This window comes from Zootoca vivipara, chromosome 4 (assembly GCF_963506605.1).
Source record: "Zootoca vivipara chromosome 4, rZooViv1.1, whole genome shotgun sequence".
NCBI lineage: Eukaryota > Metazoa > Chordata > Lepidosauria > Squamata > Lacertidae > Zootoca > Zootoca vivipara.
The window spans coordinates 49,431,326-49,446,599 of record NC_083279.1 but is presented as its reverse complement, the minus strand read 5'-3'; the positions used below and the strand labels follow the sequence as shown (position 1 = coordinate 49,446,599).

Below are 15,274 nucleotides of genomic sequence, written 5' to 3'. Positions count from 1 at the left end.
TCAGCCCAAGAGCTCTCAGAACAACTTCCAGAATTTAAAAGAAGACAAGATCTTAACACTTTCTAAAACCACAGCAATAATAAAACAGCAGCAGAATCAGCATTAAAAATGGGGGGAAACACACAGCAGAATGAATCAATAGCAAATGTTTTAAAATCCAAAAATATCTTAAATCATCTTTAAAAGCCTACAGAACTATGAGTTATGGGTTTAATACAGGAATGAATCACCATCTTTCTCTAATACTACCTAATGCTACCAGACTGAAATAATGCCACAAACATTAAAGATTTTGAAACTTCATTCTCTATGAAGACATGCGAATAAGCTAAAAATTGACAACTTTTGCTATATTCAAAAATGTAAGGCAGCTGCTTAACAATTCAACGTGGAAATGTTTACCACAGCATTAAGTGCATTCAAATTACCTTGCATTGCTTGGATTTCCCTTGACTCCAGTGATCATACAGTCAAGCATATTACTGTAAATGAATTACTGCAGCTATACTGTACAGTTGCCTGAAAAGCCTACCAGATATCGGTTTAGCTAAATTTGATCAGGTTTATTCAAATTTGTCTACTGGTTAGGCACTGAATAGCCAGCACAAATGCTTTCAAGTCTGGTGCAGCAATTCCTTTAACCATAGTACACTACGAAGGTCCTAATGAAATGTGACATCAATGGGCAGCAAATATTGCATGTTGATGCACAGATTTTGTGAGACAATGATACTGTGGGAATTTGCCCACTAAATGCTGTCAAAATTTTCGAACTGGCAGTCCAGTAGCAGTGCAGGACACCTACAAAGTGGGGATGATTGCTGTTGTGAAACTAGCCTTTTACTTCAACAGTGTTGCAAGGATCAATAATACAGTACCTTAATGAGCATAGTGCTCAGAAATTATAGGAATGGATCAGTGGAGGGGAGACCATTTGAAACACTTGTATGTACATGCACATGACATCTAAGGTTCTTGCTCTTAAAATACCACTGGTTTGCAACCATAGATATATTAGAACTACCTTGAAAAGTTTAATTCCCCACCCCATTATCTCAAATCATCAGTTTTAGCTTCATTAGATAAGTGCCATGTTTTAGAGATGGTGATTTACTTTGATCATCACTTCAAGCATATTTTTATTAATAGCCACAATATGTGGGATAATATTTGTAATTACTATTGCTACTATAGGAAATCTAATACAGTTCTAAAGCATATACCTTTTCCATTTATGGTTCTTATAGCACCAGATGAAAAGCTTATTTATCAGTCTAGTAGATCTGATTGCTTTAAAACTGTGTGTAGTTGAAAAGCTTGTTGTTGCTTATCCTAAAGCATCTCATGGTAAACATTGAATGTAAGCTAAAGCATAAGAAACACCTTTTGTTTTCCTAGGAAGTCAGCATGCTGACTGCTATTGATAATAAGACAATAAATATGTACTGTGCAAATACGAAAATAAAGAGCATTCATAATTGTTTCACTGAGAAATGTTTTAGTAAGATCTAGCATGATGGCCTTAATTTCAGTATTGAACTTTGATTCTGTTAGAAGGGATTTGGCTTCATTTTGTTAGGATTTTGGCTTCATAGTTCCAAATATAGGATCCATCCCAACATCTGGTTAACACAACACACACAAGTCAATGCACATGTGGAAGAGAATGTGGCTGCTACTTTGCTGGTCCTAAGGACAGACACATTGTCTCTGTCTACATTTCTGCCTGTCTGTGTCCTTTTTCTTACTTTTTATTTATTAAGATTGCACATGTGTTTCTTCCTATCTGCTCTAAATGTGACCAGCCTATGATACAAGGAACATTGATTCAAAGCATCTGGTGAAGATATTGTTAAGTGTCTCTATTCTACCCAAATTATGGGTATCTGAAATTAGAATGAACCAATGCCTCTGGTTATTTCCACAAGAACACATACACTGTGTACTAGGTTGGCCATGCGTTACATACATCATATTTATGAATATTAAAATAAAATTAAAAATTACAAGAATATCATTGAGCAAGCAAAAATAAATAAATCACAAAACAAAACAGTCATTACTACAGCTATCACTAGATGCAGCAGCAGTATGATTTCCTTGTTCTTCCACAGGATTTGCTTGTAAAGCGTGAGTTTGTCAGGACTTGAGGAACTGTCCCTCTCACTCTGGGTTAGGCTTTGCAACATTACAATGCTTTGGGCCTAGTCACCTGAAGTTTCATGAGGATTTAGAGCTCTGACCAAAATCCATGCAAGACATGGCAATGCAACCTGCTTCCTGCTTCTGAACAATGAAAGTTGGTCAATCAGGCATTACATACTCTCCAACATTCCTCAGATGAAAATAGGGACATTTCTTACTCTCCCCCAACTGACCCTCCACAACCCACCCCCAGCAGAGCATTTCTGCCTCCACATGCACCCTCCACGGTCCTGAGAAAACCCATTGATCCAGATTTTATTTTACTGTGTTCTTTGGTAGATTTACAAAAAGAAAAACACCAATAAATGATTTTTTAGAAAGGGGCAAGGTTAGACATGGACACACAAAGCATTAAAAAAAAACCTGACTCCTTGCATTCTACTCTCCCTTTCTTCCTGCCCAGGGTAGCCCTGCCTCTCCTCCTCCTGGCCCGCTCTCCAGCAACCAATATGATATGCCTAAGGGAGGAGTCTGGCAGCAGCAGTCATGGAGAGGCCATGGAAAGGTAATGGGATGCTCCTTTGTAGCCACCACTGCGGCTACTGCCACTCAGGACAACCACCAGCTCATCCTCCTCCCCGTGCTCAGTGGCAGTGGCACTGATAGGGGAAATAGGGACATTCCAGGATAAAATCAGAAACTGAGGTGGCTTTTGTACCTGGAAAATAGGGACACTTGGAGGGTATGGCGTTATGGAGGTTGGGAAGGAATCTGTAATGGCCGCTTCAATGGAGGTTTGTCCATTGTGGCAACTGGAGCCAATCATCCCCATGAAAGTATCAAGCATTAAAAAAAAAATCCTCTTCAGAATCCACAGCCACATGTTCAGGGCTGTCTTACCCATAGGCGCTAGGGGTGCAGGGCACCTGGGCGCCGGGCTCTCAGGGGAGCCAGGCCAAGAGTCTGTGGCTTGAGAGCTGAGTCCAGGGAAGAGCCCGCCCATCAGTCAGAGTGCCACGAGTTTGGGGGCAACTGAGCCAGCAAGGCGCTGAGATGGCCAGCCAGCTTTGTCCTTCTGCACGCCTGGGACTGGGCAACCAGGGGGGACAGGTGGATCTTTGCACCCCGGCACCACATATGCTTAAGACAGCCCTGCACACGTTTTATAATTCATTTATGTTCTCTTCTCTGGCCAACCAGTTCTCTGCACCACTCATCCAATCCTACTCCAAAACTATACCTATGGCAATGAGGTCCCTGACATGTGTTTTTAAACAGAAAAGCACTGTGACTTGTTGGGCTGCTGTAAAATCAGCTCTGGTAGGAAAGCTTTTACTCCATTTGTTGTTATGAGGCCTGCTCAGAACAGCAAATTATTGGTTGCAATGTTGGGCCAGCATACGAACTGGCTCACTGAGTGGGAAAATGTAAAAACAAAACAAAAGCCCATATGAAAAACTAAAATTCCTTCAATCTATAAAGGATGTTTATGAATCCAAAAAGGATAATTTCAGCCACAACTAATTGATGCAACTAAGCAGGGACAAATTCAGAACATCCTTTCTTTTCTCTTTTTTCCTTTTTTTTTAAAAAAAGACCATTTATAAGGACATAAAAAAAATGGAAAGCTTATCCATTTATTATAGACAGGACGTGGAAGACAACAAACTTTTGGAATGCATTTCTCTGCAGCTTTTTAAATGGTATGCCAGCATCCATAGTAAAGATGAAACCTAGTGTGGTAGCTCAGCTCCTCCATTCCTGTATAGATAGCAGTGGGAGGCCAGGGAAAGGGACGAGGGGGATGCTCACCAGCCCTGGATATTTAATAGAAATCATTAAAATCTATAAACGAACTCATATCAAATTCAGGGGGAAGATTAAAGTAACATGTTGCCCTTTGAACACATCATTAGCACTGTTCTCCATCTGGCTGCTGGCAATGATTTTTGGATTTGTTCAGAAAACCTGACTTATAAAACAAAGAAAATGTTCTTTCCCACTTCTTCTTCTTCTTAAATAAAAACCAATGGGTTTTGTGCTGGTTTTTTCTCTGTCTTAATTGACACACAGAGAGAAGACAGAATGGCATTCAATAATTTCCTTCTTGGAATTTTACTAAAAATTCCTTCAATCCACAGAACCAAAAGAAATTTAAAAGCAAAATAAATGTGAATGACACACATTTTAACTTGTTCGCTGTGATGAAAAATTTGATTGCATAACAATCTTTCTGCATATTTATGAGCAACCCTGATTTCCCCCCCATGTTTCTTATTTCCATAAGTATTCAGAATTAACCATGTCAGTATCAGTCAAGTTTGAGCATATTTTATTTAGCTTTAAAATATGGATATCCAGACCTGGGAGTAAGTGCCATTGAACTCAATGTATAGGGTTAGATACTGCAAACTTTTTATTCTGCTACTCATAAAAGCAAATAAAAACAGCAAATAAAAAAATAAAAGCATATGCTACACAAGCTGTCATATAAAGAAAGTTAGTTTGCATTATGGTGATCCATAACTGATTTTTTTCTTGGAGAGAATAAGCCCATAATTAACTTAAATAACAGTAAAAGAAGACTTTTAAATAAATCAAAGATAAATGAAGTAGAGCTGAGCTGAAATTTCTTGTAAGGCATTCTTGTGATGAAACCTGAGATTTTTTTCTTTTTATCATCCTGCAAGAAAAAAGCAACTTTGCTCAATTTTCTCTCAATATTTGTTCTAGTGGACACCATTTCCCCCTCCCAACGGCCCAGAATGACATGAGGTCAGAGGCGGGGGTGTCAGAAACAAAATGATGGCCAGGCTGCCACTTCTGCTCTTTCAAAAGGGTCCAAAAATCAATATTCCAGTGTTCATTCTCAGCAATAAATATTGTGCTTCTGTACTATACATACACAAAACTGACAACACAAAATGTAAATGGTTTATAACTAAATAAATCACTCAACCAAGCAGGGCTAGCCTACCCAGGAGCTCAGGTGAGACAGTTGCCTCAGGTGGCAACTCTGGCCTCCAAGAAGCATGCCACTCGCTGCCACTGCTGCTGCTGCCACTGCCTCTTCTGACAAATGCTGACACCTGCTTCTCTCCAGCCCCCTTTTACTTCCCCACCTCCTTCAGGGGAGGAGAGGGGAGTTTGGAGGGGAAATGGTGTCAGCAATGGAAGGATGCAGAGGAGGAGGAAGTGGGGGGCAGCATTTTCTTTTTTGCCTCAAGCGGCAAAACATCCTGGGCCAGTCCTGCAACCATACTATTATTTAGCAATCTAACCTACCAAATCTGTTAAAGTCTTCAACAAACTTATTCAGGTGATGAACACCTTTCTCATGTTATAAGAACTTATTATTACTGTATTATTATCACTGTAGTACTACTGAGCATCTGGGTCAGAATTCAAAACTAGGAATTAAATATTTGTAATGGCTGGTTGGTCACAAAAAACTAAGTTCTCATATGTTCAGTGTTCAACAATATATTAATGGCTCTTGTAGCTGCTCAAATCTCTGTGTGTGTGTGAGAGAGAGAGAGTGAGTGAGAGAGAGAGATTCAGGTTAACATCTAAAGGGGATGAATAAAATAAGGCTGCATCATCAACTTCTGTGATTTGAAAAATTGCATATTGCTGGGTTTTCCTATCACAGAAGTAGCTAGCCTCTGAGATATACCAGGAGTCCATAATTTGGTAGAAATCGCATATACACAGTTAATTACAGGCAGTATCATTCAACTAAGTTTTATTCAGAGTAAATCCACTGAACTTAATAAATATGACTTGGTCCATTAATTTACCTTTGAATAAATGAAGCTGAACCTAAGGTAATATATATCTTCATTACCCCAGTCCCTCAAACACAATTCTTGAGAATTGTTCATTAAAGCTAAATATCAGAACCTGGCAGAATGAATGTTCTCCATCTCCCCTTGTCTTATTACCCACAAACCAAATGGAATCCTTTTGGACTCAAAGCAGCAAAGCACTCTGTATTCCTTGACTTGTCTTCACAGAAAGTCATGGGACAGTTCCATTTCTTAAATTGCCAATAGAATGATCCATTTTACCTGCTGAGAACCAAGTCCATCCAACAACACAGTTCTGAACATATTCACTTAGATGTAAGCCCTGTTTAGTTCAATGAAACCTGAAATTTCCATCAGCACCTAGGATAACTGGATTGGTTAATCAATAGCAATATCAACCAAACCAAACCAAACCTCCTTTACACAGAAAGCTAAAGGAAGGGTCAAATGATAGAGACTAGCTATATGCTGAGCATTGCTTCTCTCCAAAAGTACCATTTAAAAAAGTATTTTCCACACCAAATCACTGAAAATAGAACTTGGTACAACTTGCCTTCTTTTACAAATGAACAACATCACATTGAATTATCATTAGTACAACGTGTTTCTATAGTTACCACTACTTGTTCCTTGTTTTTAATGAACAGTAGAACAAAATAGTCACATGAAAGCCAACATAAACTGCAATTAGAATTGCACTTGCAAAAGGAATAAGGCAAGTTCTGACCTTTCCAAAAAAACATTTATAGTCTTCTTTCTCATTATGAAAAGTTTAAGAAATTTTCTGGTTTGGTTACCTTTTTAAGAATGAAGTTCAAAGGAAAAATAGATACGCTAATGGCAAAGCCTTTCCTTTTCTAACAGGCCTACAGTTCTTCCATTAAACTGCCTTTGTGTTTGATCCATACTTTACTAGCGAAATCAAACCCTGTTAAAATGCACATCTTGATTCAGTACAAGCAACCCAATCTTCATTCAAAAAGCTGTAGTGATACAAGCTCCAAGTAAGTGAATAGGATCTAGTATGCTCGGTGTTTTATAAACACGTGGAAGTACTCGTTTTTTAAAATGCATGTTACATAAAAGCACATAGATTTCCACTTTAAAGTGACATTTAAAGGAGAAGTCATTGTGTTTAGACCTACCAGGACTATGCACTCATTCAAACATTCAGCACTATAATATCAAAAGAAATCAAAGAAAGGAGAGGAAATTCAATTCAATCTGTACTGATGGGCTTCAATCACACTATTACATTTTCACAATATTTCTCTAGTGGTATCTGTAACTTTACAGGCTGTGCCTTGTTACACAAGGAAGACACAATGCAGGAATGTGCAGCAAAATGACAATGGGATCATGTTTTATTAGGAAATGCAAAAGCAGGACCTGCAACAAAATGTAGTGCATACCCACCCTTAAGAAAATTCCTATTGTTCATGGCTCCCGACCATTTGCCTGATATCAAGTAAATTGCCTAAAATACAAACTCTACTGATGTTTGTGGCAGGAATGCTCAGTGATTTTTCTTTTCCAATTGCAGCTTGGCCTGACCTACATCTTGAACATCTTCTAATTCTCACTCAAATGTGCAAATTCAGTGACTCTAGTAGGCGGTGAAATTGTATGCAAAAATTGTATTCAATCTATAGGGATTAACAATTTGAATATTATCAAACTGAAGCACAGACAGGAGTTTTCTGTGAGGTTTATTTAACTGATACCCTATCTAAACTTCTGGAACCTCCATACTTTCCAGGAAAAAAGCCTTAATAGTTCAAAACACTTGTTAAGGGACAGCTTTGGAAGATAAAACCATGTCAGTTGTGTTGCATGCCTGTTTGTTTTGGGTTTGGGGGGGGGGGTTAAATAAAAAAGCTTATTCCCCACTTTTGTCTCTTTGTTACAAGCCAGCATGATGGAAGGGCTGGAGAATGGCTGGTGTGTGGTGGGACGGAAACACCCTCCAGACACTAGCGTGGCTGTAGACTACCTGGACCACACTGTGGTGGGGCAGGGCAGTGGCAAGATTGGGGCTGCATGGATCCATCAGGAGGAGCACTAGATTCACCCCAGTGGTGCATCTGTGCACCTCTAATTTTGCAGCCACCCTTCCTCATCCCAGCACCATCCAGATAAGCTGCAGTTGTTGGAAGGCTCCATCACTATTGAAGGGAAATAAATATATGCATAGCAGGTCCAGAGCTGCTTCAACTCCTCATCTCATTGTATTTTCCCACCTGCATTAAACTCAAAGAATGCCAAGGCCACCATGAGTGACTTGAGAAAATTAGACACTGTAATGTAGCATAGAGAGCTACTTGGCCTTCTTTGATCTCTCCCTGACACAGTTGGTGGCATGTTCTAAGGCAGAAGGTCCTGGCTGGCTCACCGAACAAATTAGATATAGAAGGAGCTCTCGTGGTAGCAGGAGGAGGAGCAGAAGCTGTGTAGTATCTCCCCAATCCGCTTTCACTGGCCTTCTCTTGCCATAACCACTTTTGGATAGACATTTAGCTAATGCGTAATCAGCTGTCAAGAGACCTGTAAGCAAACATGAAATTTACCTTGATATGAGCTACTGGATCTGGGACAGTTTGAATCATGTCCTTTAACAGCCAGCGTATGTACCAGAAGGTAAGACCCCAAGGCAACTGTAGAGCCAAAAAGATAGAATCATGTAAGTACAAGATTTTTTTAAAATATACTTTGTAGAGAAATATAAGACCATTTATAACCCAACTGCTCTATGTACATAGAAATATTAAAAATCAATATTGATTATGTCAATTACATTGGCATGCCATTTACAGAATTCTGGAGCTGTTGGGTTCATTCTTTTCTTTTCTTTTCATTTTAATTTATCCATTGATCTAACTCAAGACAATTCATAAATTGTCTGTACCCATGCCTTGCCAACTAACCAGATTCAGGTTATCTCTGTTGTAATGTGTGAAGCAGGGGAACTAGGATGTAATAGAATAGTGAAAAATAGGTATTTCCACCAACACCCAAATGTCAGCTCTCTAAATATTGTGCTAAGCACTTTATAAATTAGAAACAATTATCTTTTTCCAAAGAATAATTCTATAATTCATTCACTCATTGGCAGAATTCAGGAGGATCCTCCAAAATCCTGTGAAAATCACAGGTTTATGATTAAGGGGTTCAAGAAACCAAAACCTCCCTCAAGCATTCCCCAGTGTGAAATGTCATCACTGTATTCAGTATCCTACCCTCTAGCAATGAGTTGGAGGTACATCTCTTACCAGGGAAACACATGGGTGAGATGCAGGCCAATGACAGCTAGGGCTGGAGAAGAAATTAAATTCACTTCATTTAAAGGCGAATCAACCTAATTTGCACTTTCTAAAAGTGAACTGAAACACAGCCATCTTTTGAAATTCACTCCTCCTTTACAATGCAGTTCTTCAGCCAAGTAAGGGATAGAAAATGTATATACTAGCTTAAAGTGTTCATAAAATTGCATATATGGGATCCTTTGGAAGCTAGAGTGGGATATACATTTAATTAACAACAAGTTTCTATGCACGCTCACCCATCCATTCTATCTTCCAAGTAAATAGGAAGCATTGTCAGTACTGAAGAACACCTTTCTGCCCAGAAAAACACTCAAGAAGGGTGCAAACAGGACTTGTAAGGAGTGGGGCCTGGAAGGTGTTCAGGGGGCCAGCCATGGATGAATTGTACAGTATCAAAAGCTAAGATGTCTGAGCTTATTGGGAGGGCGATCAGCTGGTGCTATGGGGAATGATATATTGTTGCTGTCTCTACATACATAGTCCATGTCCATGTCCTTAAGGTTGAGACAAAGGAGGGATGACCTGGAAGCTGAAGCTGGTGCAGAGCACACAGCAGAAAGCCTGGCAGGTAACGACTTATTTTAAAAAATTGCACGGACTGCCAATATGCTACTTAGCAAAGTTGAAGTTTTTCTTACTAATTTAAAGGTAAAGGTAAAGGGTCCAGTCGTGACTGACTCTGGGGTTGCAGCGCTCATCTTGCATTATTGGCCGAGGGAGCCGGCGTACAGCTTCCAGGTCATGTGGCTAGCATGACAAAGCCGCTTCTGGCAAACCAGAGCAGCACACTGAAACGCCGTTTACCTTCCTACTGTAGCAGCCCCTATTTATTTACTTGCACTTTGACGTGCTTTCGAACTGCTATGTTGGCAGGAACTGGGACCGAGCAACGGGAGCTCACCCCGTCGCAGGGATTCGAACCGCCGACCTTCTGATCAGCAAGCCCTAGGCTCTGTGGTTTTAACCCACAGCGCCACCTGCATCCTTACTAATTTACCTTACTAATTTACAAAGCCCTAAACAACTTGGTACCAAGACCCCTAAGAGATTGCCTTCTCCCCATAGATGGATTCAATTACTGGGATTGTCAGATGAGACCTTCCCGGTGGTGCCATGTGTTCCACAGATTTATTTGGTGGCTAGTTAGAGCACAGCTTTTACTGCCATGGCTCCTATTCTATGGATTATTCTGCCTCCCCAAATTAGGTAAGCATTTTTGTATTTTCAGTGTTTTCACCCAGCTTAAACCTTTTGTTTGTTTGTTTGTTTACTCAGGCATTTTGGCTATGGTTGCCACTGACATTTGAGTATCCTGTTGGACCTCTTTTGTTGTATCATGTATTGCATTTTTTATTTCATATATATGGTACTGCTTTGAGATTTTTCTAAATATTAAGCTGTTTTTAAACATTCTAAATAAAATAATAAACAAATCACTTTATTGTGACAAAGTCTTATATCTTTGGAGAACTCTCTTTTACTTAGGTCAAACCTAATCCCAAAGAATAAAGGAAACACAGTTTTTAGACAATCATTCACTGTGCAGGCAAAAATCCCGCTTATATGACCACTGGTGTGGGCTTCCGGGTTCAGCGCCAGCGTCGATCGGCGGGGCTTTGTCTCGTCTCCGAGACGGCCCGTCTCTGCTAGGAGTGGGGAGGGCAGCGAGAGCGACGCTGCGCCCCTTAGAACCTCGGGAAGGGCGTCCCGAGGGCAATTTGCTCGGCACAGACCCAATCCGGACTCCCCAACTCTTCGGCTAGCTCTAATAAGAGCTCCGGAGCGAGGAGGGTAGAAGTCGCGGGGGCCATTTTGAGCGGCAACGTTATTCTAGCAGGGAGAAGCTTCAAGCCGAAGGCGGAGAGCGCTGGATTCTTCCGAAAATAAAACGATTGGAAAAGACTGTAAGTAACCTCATGATTTGGATTACTATAAAACAATTTGGATCTGGGAGAGAGGGGAGAAAAGAGGAAGCCACCCCCCCCCCACGGCAACAAAAGAGACAGTAAATAGAAACCCGAAGCCATAAACAGAAGATTTACAATTCAAAGGATCCCTCAAAGGCATCAAAGAGAATCTCCCCTTTGATGCAGGGTGAAAAGGGGAGAGAGACTGCGGTTTATGACTGCCCTGCAATAAGAGGCACAGCCTAAGAAAAAAACCTTTCCACTCGGGAGCCGGCAGCCCAGACCACCCAGTGAGTTGTCAGGTTTTATAAGTCAAATTTTACTTCACTTTGTATTTCTGGACTTTGTGGAATTTCTTTTTTGGCTTAAGTGTTTGTGAAATGTGAGTTCGAACTTTATTGTCAATAAGACTTGAAGAATGCAGCCAGCTTGTTAAAATGGAGTCGAAAAATAAACTGTGATCATATTCCACCCCACGTGACAAGTTTTGACCTTGGCAGGACTGAAATATGTCAACAAAAAAGTGTTCCCCTGAGTTCCAGCGGTCTGTTTTGACCTTAATGTGGGAAACAAGAATAGAGTTATGTCAAGAGGAGACACGACGGCAAGAGTTACAGGAAAAATTCCAGGAGGTGATGGCGGAATATGATTTTTTAGGAGATGAAGCTTTTGACGCTGAAAAAGATGAATGTGAGAATGACAATGATGGGGAAGGAAAAGAAGAAGATGAGGATTGTGATGATTCAACACAAAATGAAGCACACCACAAAAAAAATGATGACTTTACTCTACAAAAAGTTGGATGGAGTGCCCTGCTTTTGAGGGGGGCACGATTGGTATCATTGGAACTCCAGAACGCCCACAGGGAAGAAGGAAAAAATATGCAGAGAAGAGAAGAAATTCAGGGGTCCTGTATGGTGGCCTGGATGACAAAAGACTGTAAACAGGGGGTGGGGTGAAGGGAAAGTGATGTTGTGATTAAGGATGGATTAACAGGTTTATAACTGGTCTGCTGATTTTGGAATTTGCTGGATTGGGGGGGGAAGCCGGCAATCGGGGATGTAAGGTTAAATTGAGAATAGTTATAGTTTTAAAAGTGAATGGATTTTGGAAAATGTGAAAATATGGAGGCTTATAGAGGGAGAAAAAACAAAAAATTAGGCACGGGAAGAGAAAATGGGAGTTTGATTTCTCAGTGATTTGAATATTAGATGAAAATGTTAACAATTGATTTATAAGTTGTATAAGATGCAAAGGTGTATTTTTATAAAGTAAGAAACTGTTGCAGATGATAAAAAAGGGATGAAAACCGGGGAAGGGGGGGGGAGGGGAAGCCCACAAAATATGGTTTTACAACTATGAATGCAAGAAAAAAATTTTTTTTGTTTTGTATTGTTTTTTCTTTTTTCGCCCTTTCTTTTTTTTTCCCCTTTTTTCCTATTTCTATTTTTCTCTTTTTTTTTTTTTTGGTATGACAATAGATGGTTGGATGGATGTCCTCCTGCGTACTGCCCTGGTTTGCTGGAGCTCCCTGGTGGCAGGGGGGGGCTTTGGGGCCAGGGGAGGGGGGGGAGGACAGAAACCCAAGCATAAAATGGACCATCTCTGACTGTTCACATACATGGGATACTTCTGTGGCAGGGGAGGACCCATGTGGGTGGGTAGGAAGGAGGTGGAAAAGGGGTTTAAGTATGTACCTTTTTTTTTTTGCTTTTTTGTATTTTGTAAAATTAATAAAAAGTATGTTCAAAAAAAAAAATATATGACCACTGGTGTGACTTCTTTGGGTATATAAAATTTCACACAAAAAATGTGATCTTGCTTTTCTAATGATTGATTGCTTCACAAATTAGCCAAATTTATTTTTTAACTGCAAAATCTTTTCTGGATTTAAACAATATTATCCATTGTTCCTTTCTTGCAGAGTGATTATTTTTAGCTCTTTAAATGTCATACATTAAAATATTAGAGTTTATGAATTGGAAAATGCCAGAATTGACAGATGATGCCAAAACGCTGTTGAAAGAGGAGCTAGGCACACTTCTGTGTGGTTTTTATTTCATTTTCTTGGTTGTGTGGAACATTTTTATAGCCACTGGAAAAAATGTGACAATGTGACAAAGAAAATCCTAATTAGGAACAATTGTTTATTTTTTGTCATCACACTATGTGCAAATATTCCCACAGATGAATAATGCACACTATTATTAGGTACATATAATTTATTTTCTAAATATCTTTTTTTAAAATCAACTCGGTTCAGAAGAAATTCATTCCTACCTTTATTACTATAAATACATGTCCCTACAAACCTGTCTTAGCCTAATGAAAGTTGCTGAGTTTCCTGAAACTTTGCCTAGGTCACCTGGAAAACATGTATTTGATGAGTTTTAATAGTTTTGGTGGGGTAAGCTGTATGCCTGAGTCCCTTCTAATTCCTGGATCCAACAAAGATTTGATTGCTGGCATAGCTAGAAAAGTTTCTTGGTAATGACCCCCTAAGTACAGGCTGTAAGTTAACAAAGGAAATGGCTCTATGGCAGAAGACAAATGGGTGGGAGCCCCACTCCCTCAACTGATACGATAGTTAGTTAGTTCGAAAGAACAAAGGCAAGAGTTGAGGTCTTTGAGCTATAAGTAGAAGCAGGAGGAAGCAGTCTTGGAAGCCAGAGAGACAGAGCCATGCCTGATCTTTGCTTGAATCTAAGACTGTGGCTGTGGGAGAAGCAAGACCTCCTTGGGTTGTTAATGCTGTGAGCCCCTCTATTGTAGACTCAGGTTGTATATATGTAAATAAACCACATATCATAAAGACACCACAGTCCCCACTGTCCCTCATTCTGAGAAACCAAACCCTGAGTGAGCACCTGCAACCCCTGGAATATCTCATCACTTGGAGACTGGGGTAGTGTTTAACAATATGTTTATATGATTGCTCTAATAGCCTGCTCCTGTAAGCTGTTATGACAACAACAAATAGGATCAAATATTAGAATCACATGGCCAAACTACACAGAACCTGGGAGATAATGGCTAGACCTCTCAACCTATTCAAAATGAAGAGGGGGGAAACCTGAAAAGCGTACAAACGCAGGGCTCAAACTACGCCAAAACAATGATGCTGTTGCAATGGGTGGAGAGGGCTGTTTTACCTTTTCTTCCCACATTATTTTCCTGACTGAAACCTCTTCTCTGCAAAGCTGCTAAAACCACGCTAGGGTGAATGGGCAGATCCATTTACCATGCCTGTCTTTCCATCAAGAGGGTTAATTGCCACCTTTGTATAAGGAGTGGGTAGCTGAAGAATTGGTGTGTACGGAAAGGATTAGACATCTCCCCCACACACCCACACACAGTAGAGAGCCTCAGATAAGTCCTTCTAGAATGAATGAAGCCATGAAACAACACAACTGATGATCTGCACCCAGAGTCCGACTGAAACTGGTACTCATCTGACTCAGACTTTGCCATTACACAAACCCTCAGGAGCTCAGATATATTATATGTGCTCTTGATAGTATGCCAGAAATTCCCTGGGCCAGATTATTATTGGCTTTCTTAACTTCACAGTCATAAAATACATAATTTGTGGCTGTAAATGGACTAATTTGTCATAAATTGGCATATTATGCAAACCTAAACAAGGGTACTTCACATGAAATAGTATCTGTCTCAAACATAATAAGCCACGTGAGCCTCAAAATGAGTGCTTATTTTATGGTCTACCTATCTACACTTTCTGTTCTCTCATCATATGCAACCAAAAAACAAAGGAAAAAAGGTTTGGGCAGAAGGTGCCCACTAGGAGGAAAATAGTCTGAAAAACCTCAAGTTTTGCCAGTACTATGACATCAACCCTGGCTTCAGACACAATTGAACATGCCCACCCCTGTCAGAGGGAGGCAGCTGGATGAGTAACAGTGGTTGCTATGTTAACCAGTGAACCCTGAGAGACAGGCCAACTGAAAGAAAATCAATAAAGAAGCTATTGGAAGTGACAGTTGGTGCTGCAAGCTGCTGAAAATCTCTTTACCCAAGTTGACAGAGATCTTCAGAGCCTGCATGAGATGGAAAGCGGGAGTTACTGGAA

At 40.1% G+C, this 15,274-nt stretch overlaps 1 protein-coding gene across 4 annotated transcripts in view; it reads right to left on the bottom strand.

Annotated features, from left to right (window-relative positions):
- ERG (ETS transcription factor ERG) overlaps window positions 1-15,274 on the bottom strand; it is a 111,093-nt gene that overhangs the window by 63,567 nt on the left and 32,252 nt on the right. For all 4 annotated transcript variants that reach the window (XM_035115090.2, XM_035115087.2, XM_035115089.2 and 1 more), the window contains exon 2: window positions 8,522-8,608. In XM_035115090.2, coding sequence (XP_034970981.1) covers window positions 8,522-8,560 — 39 coding nt within the window. In that variant the 5' untranslated portion in view covers window positions 8,561-8,608. The remainder of the gene's footprint in view (window positions 1-8,521; window positions 8,609-15,274) is intronic.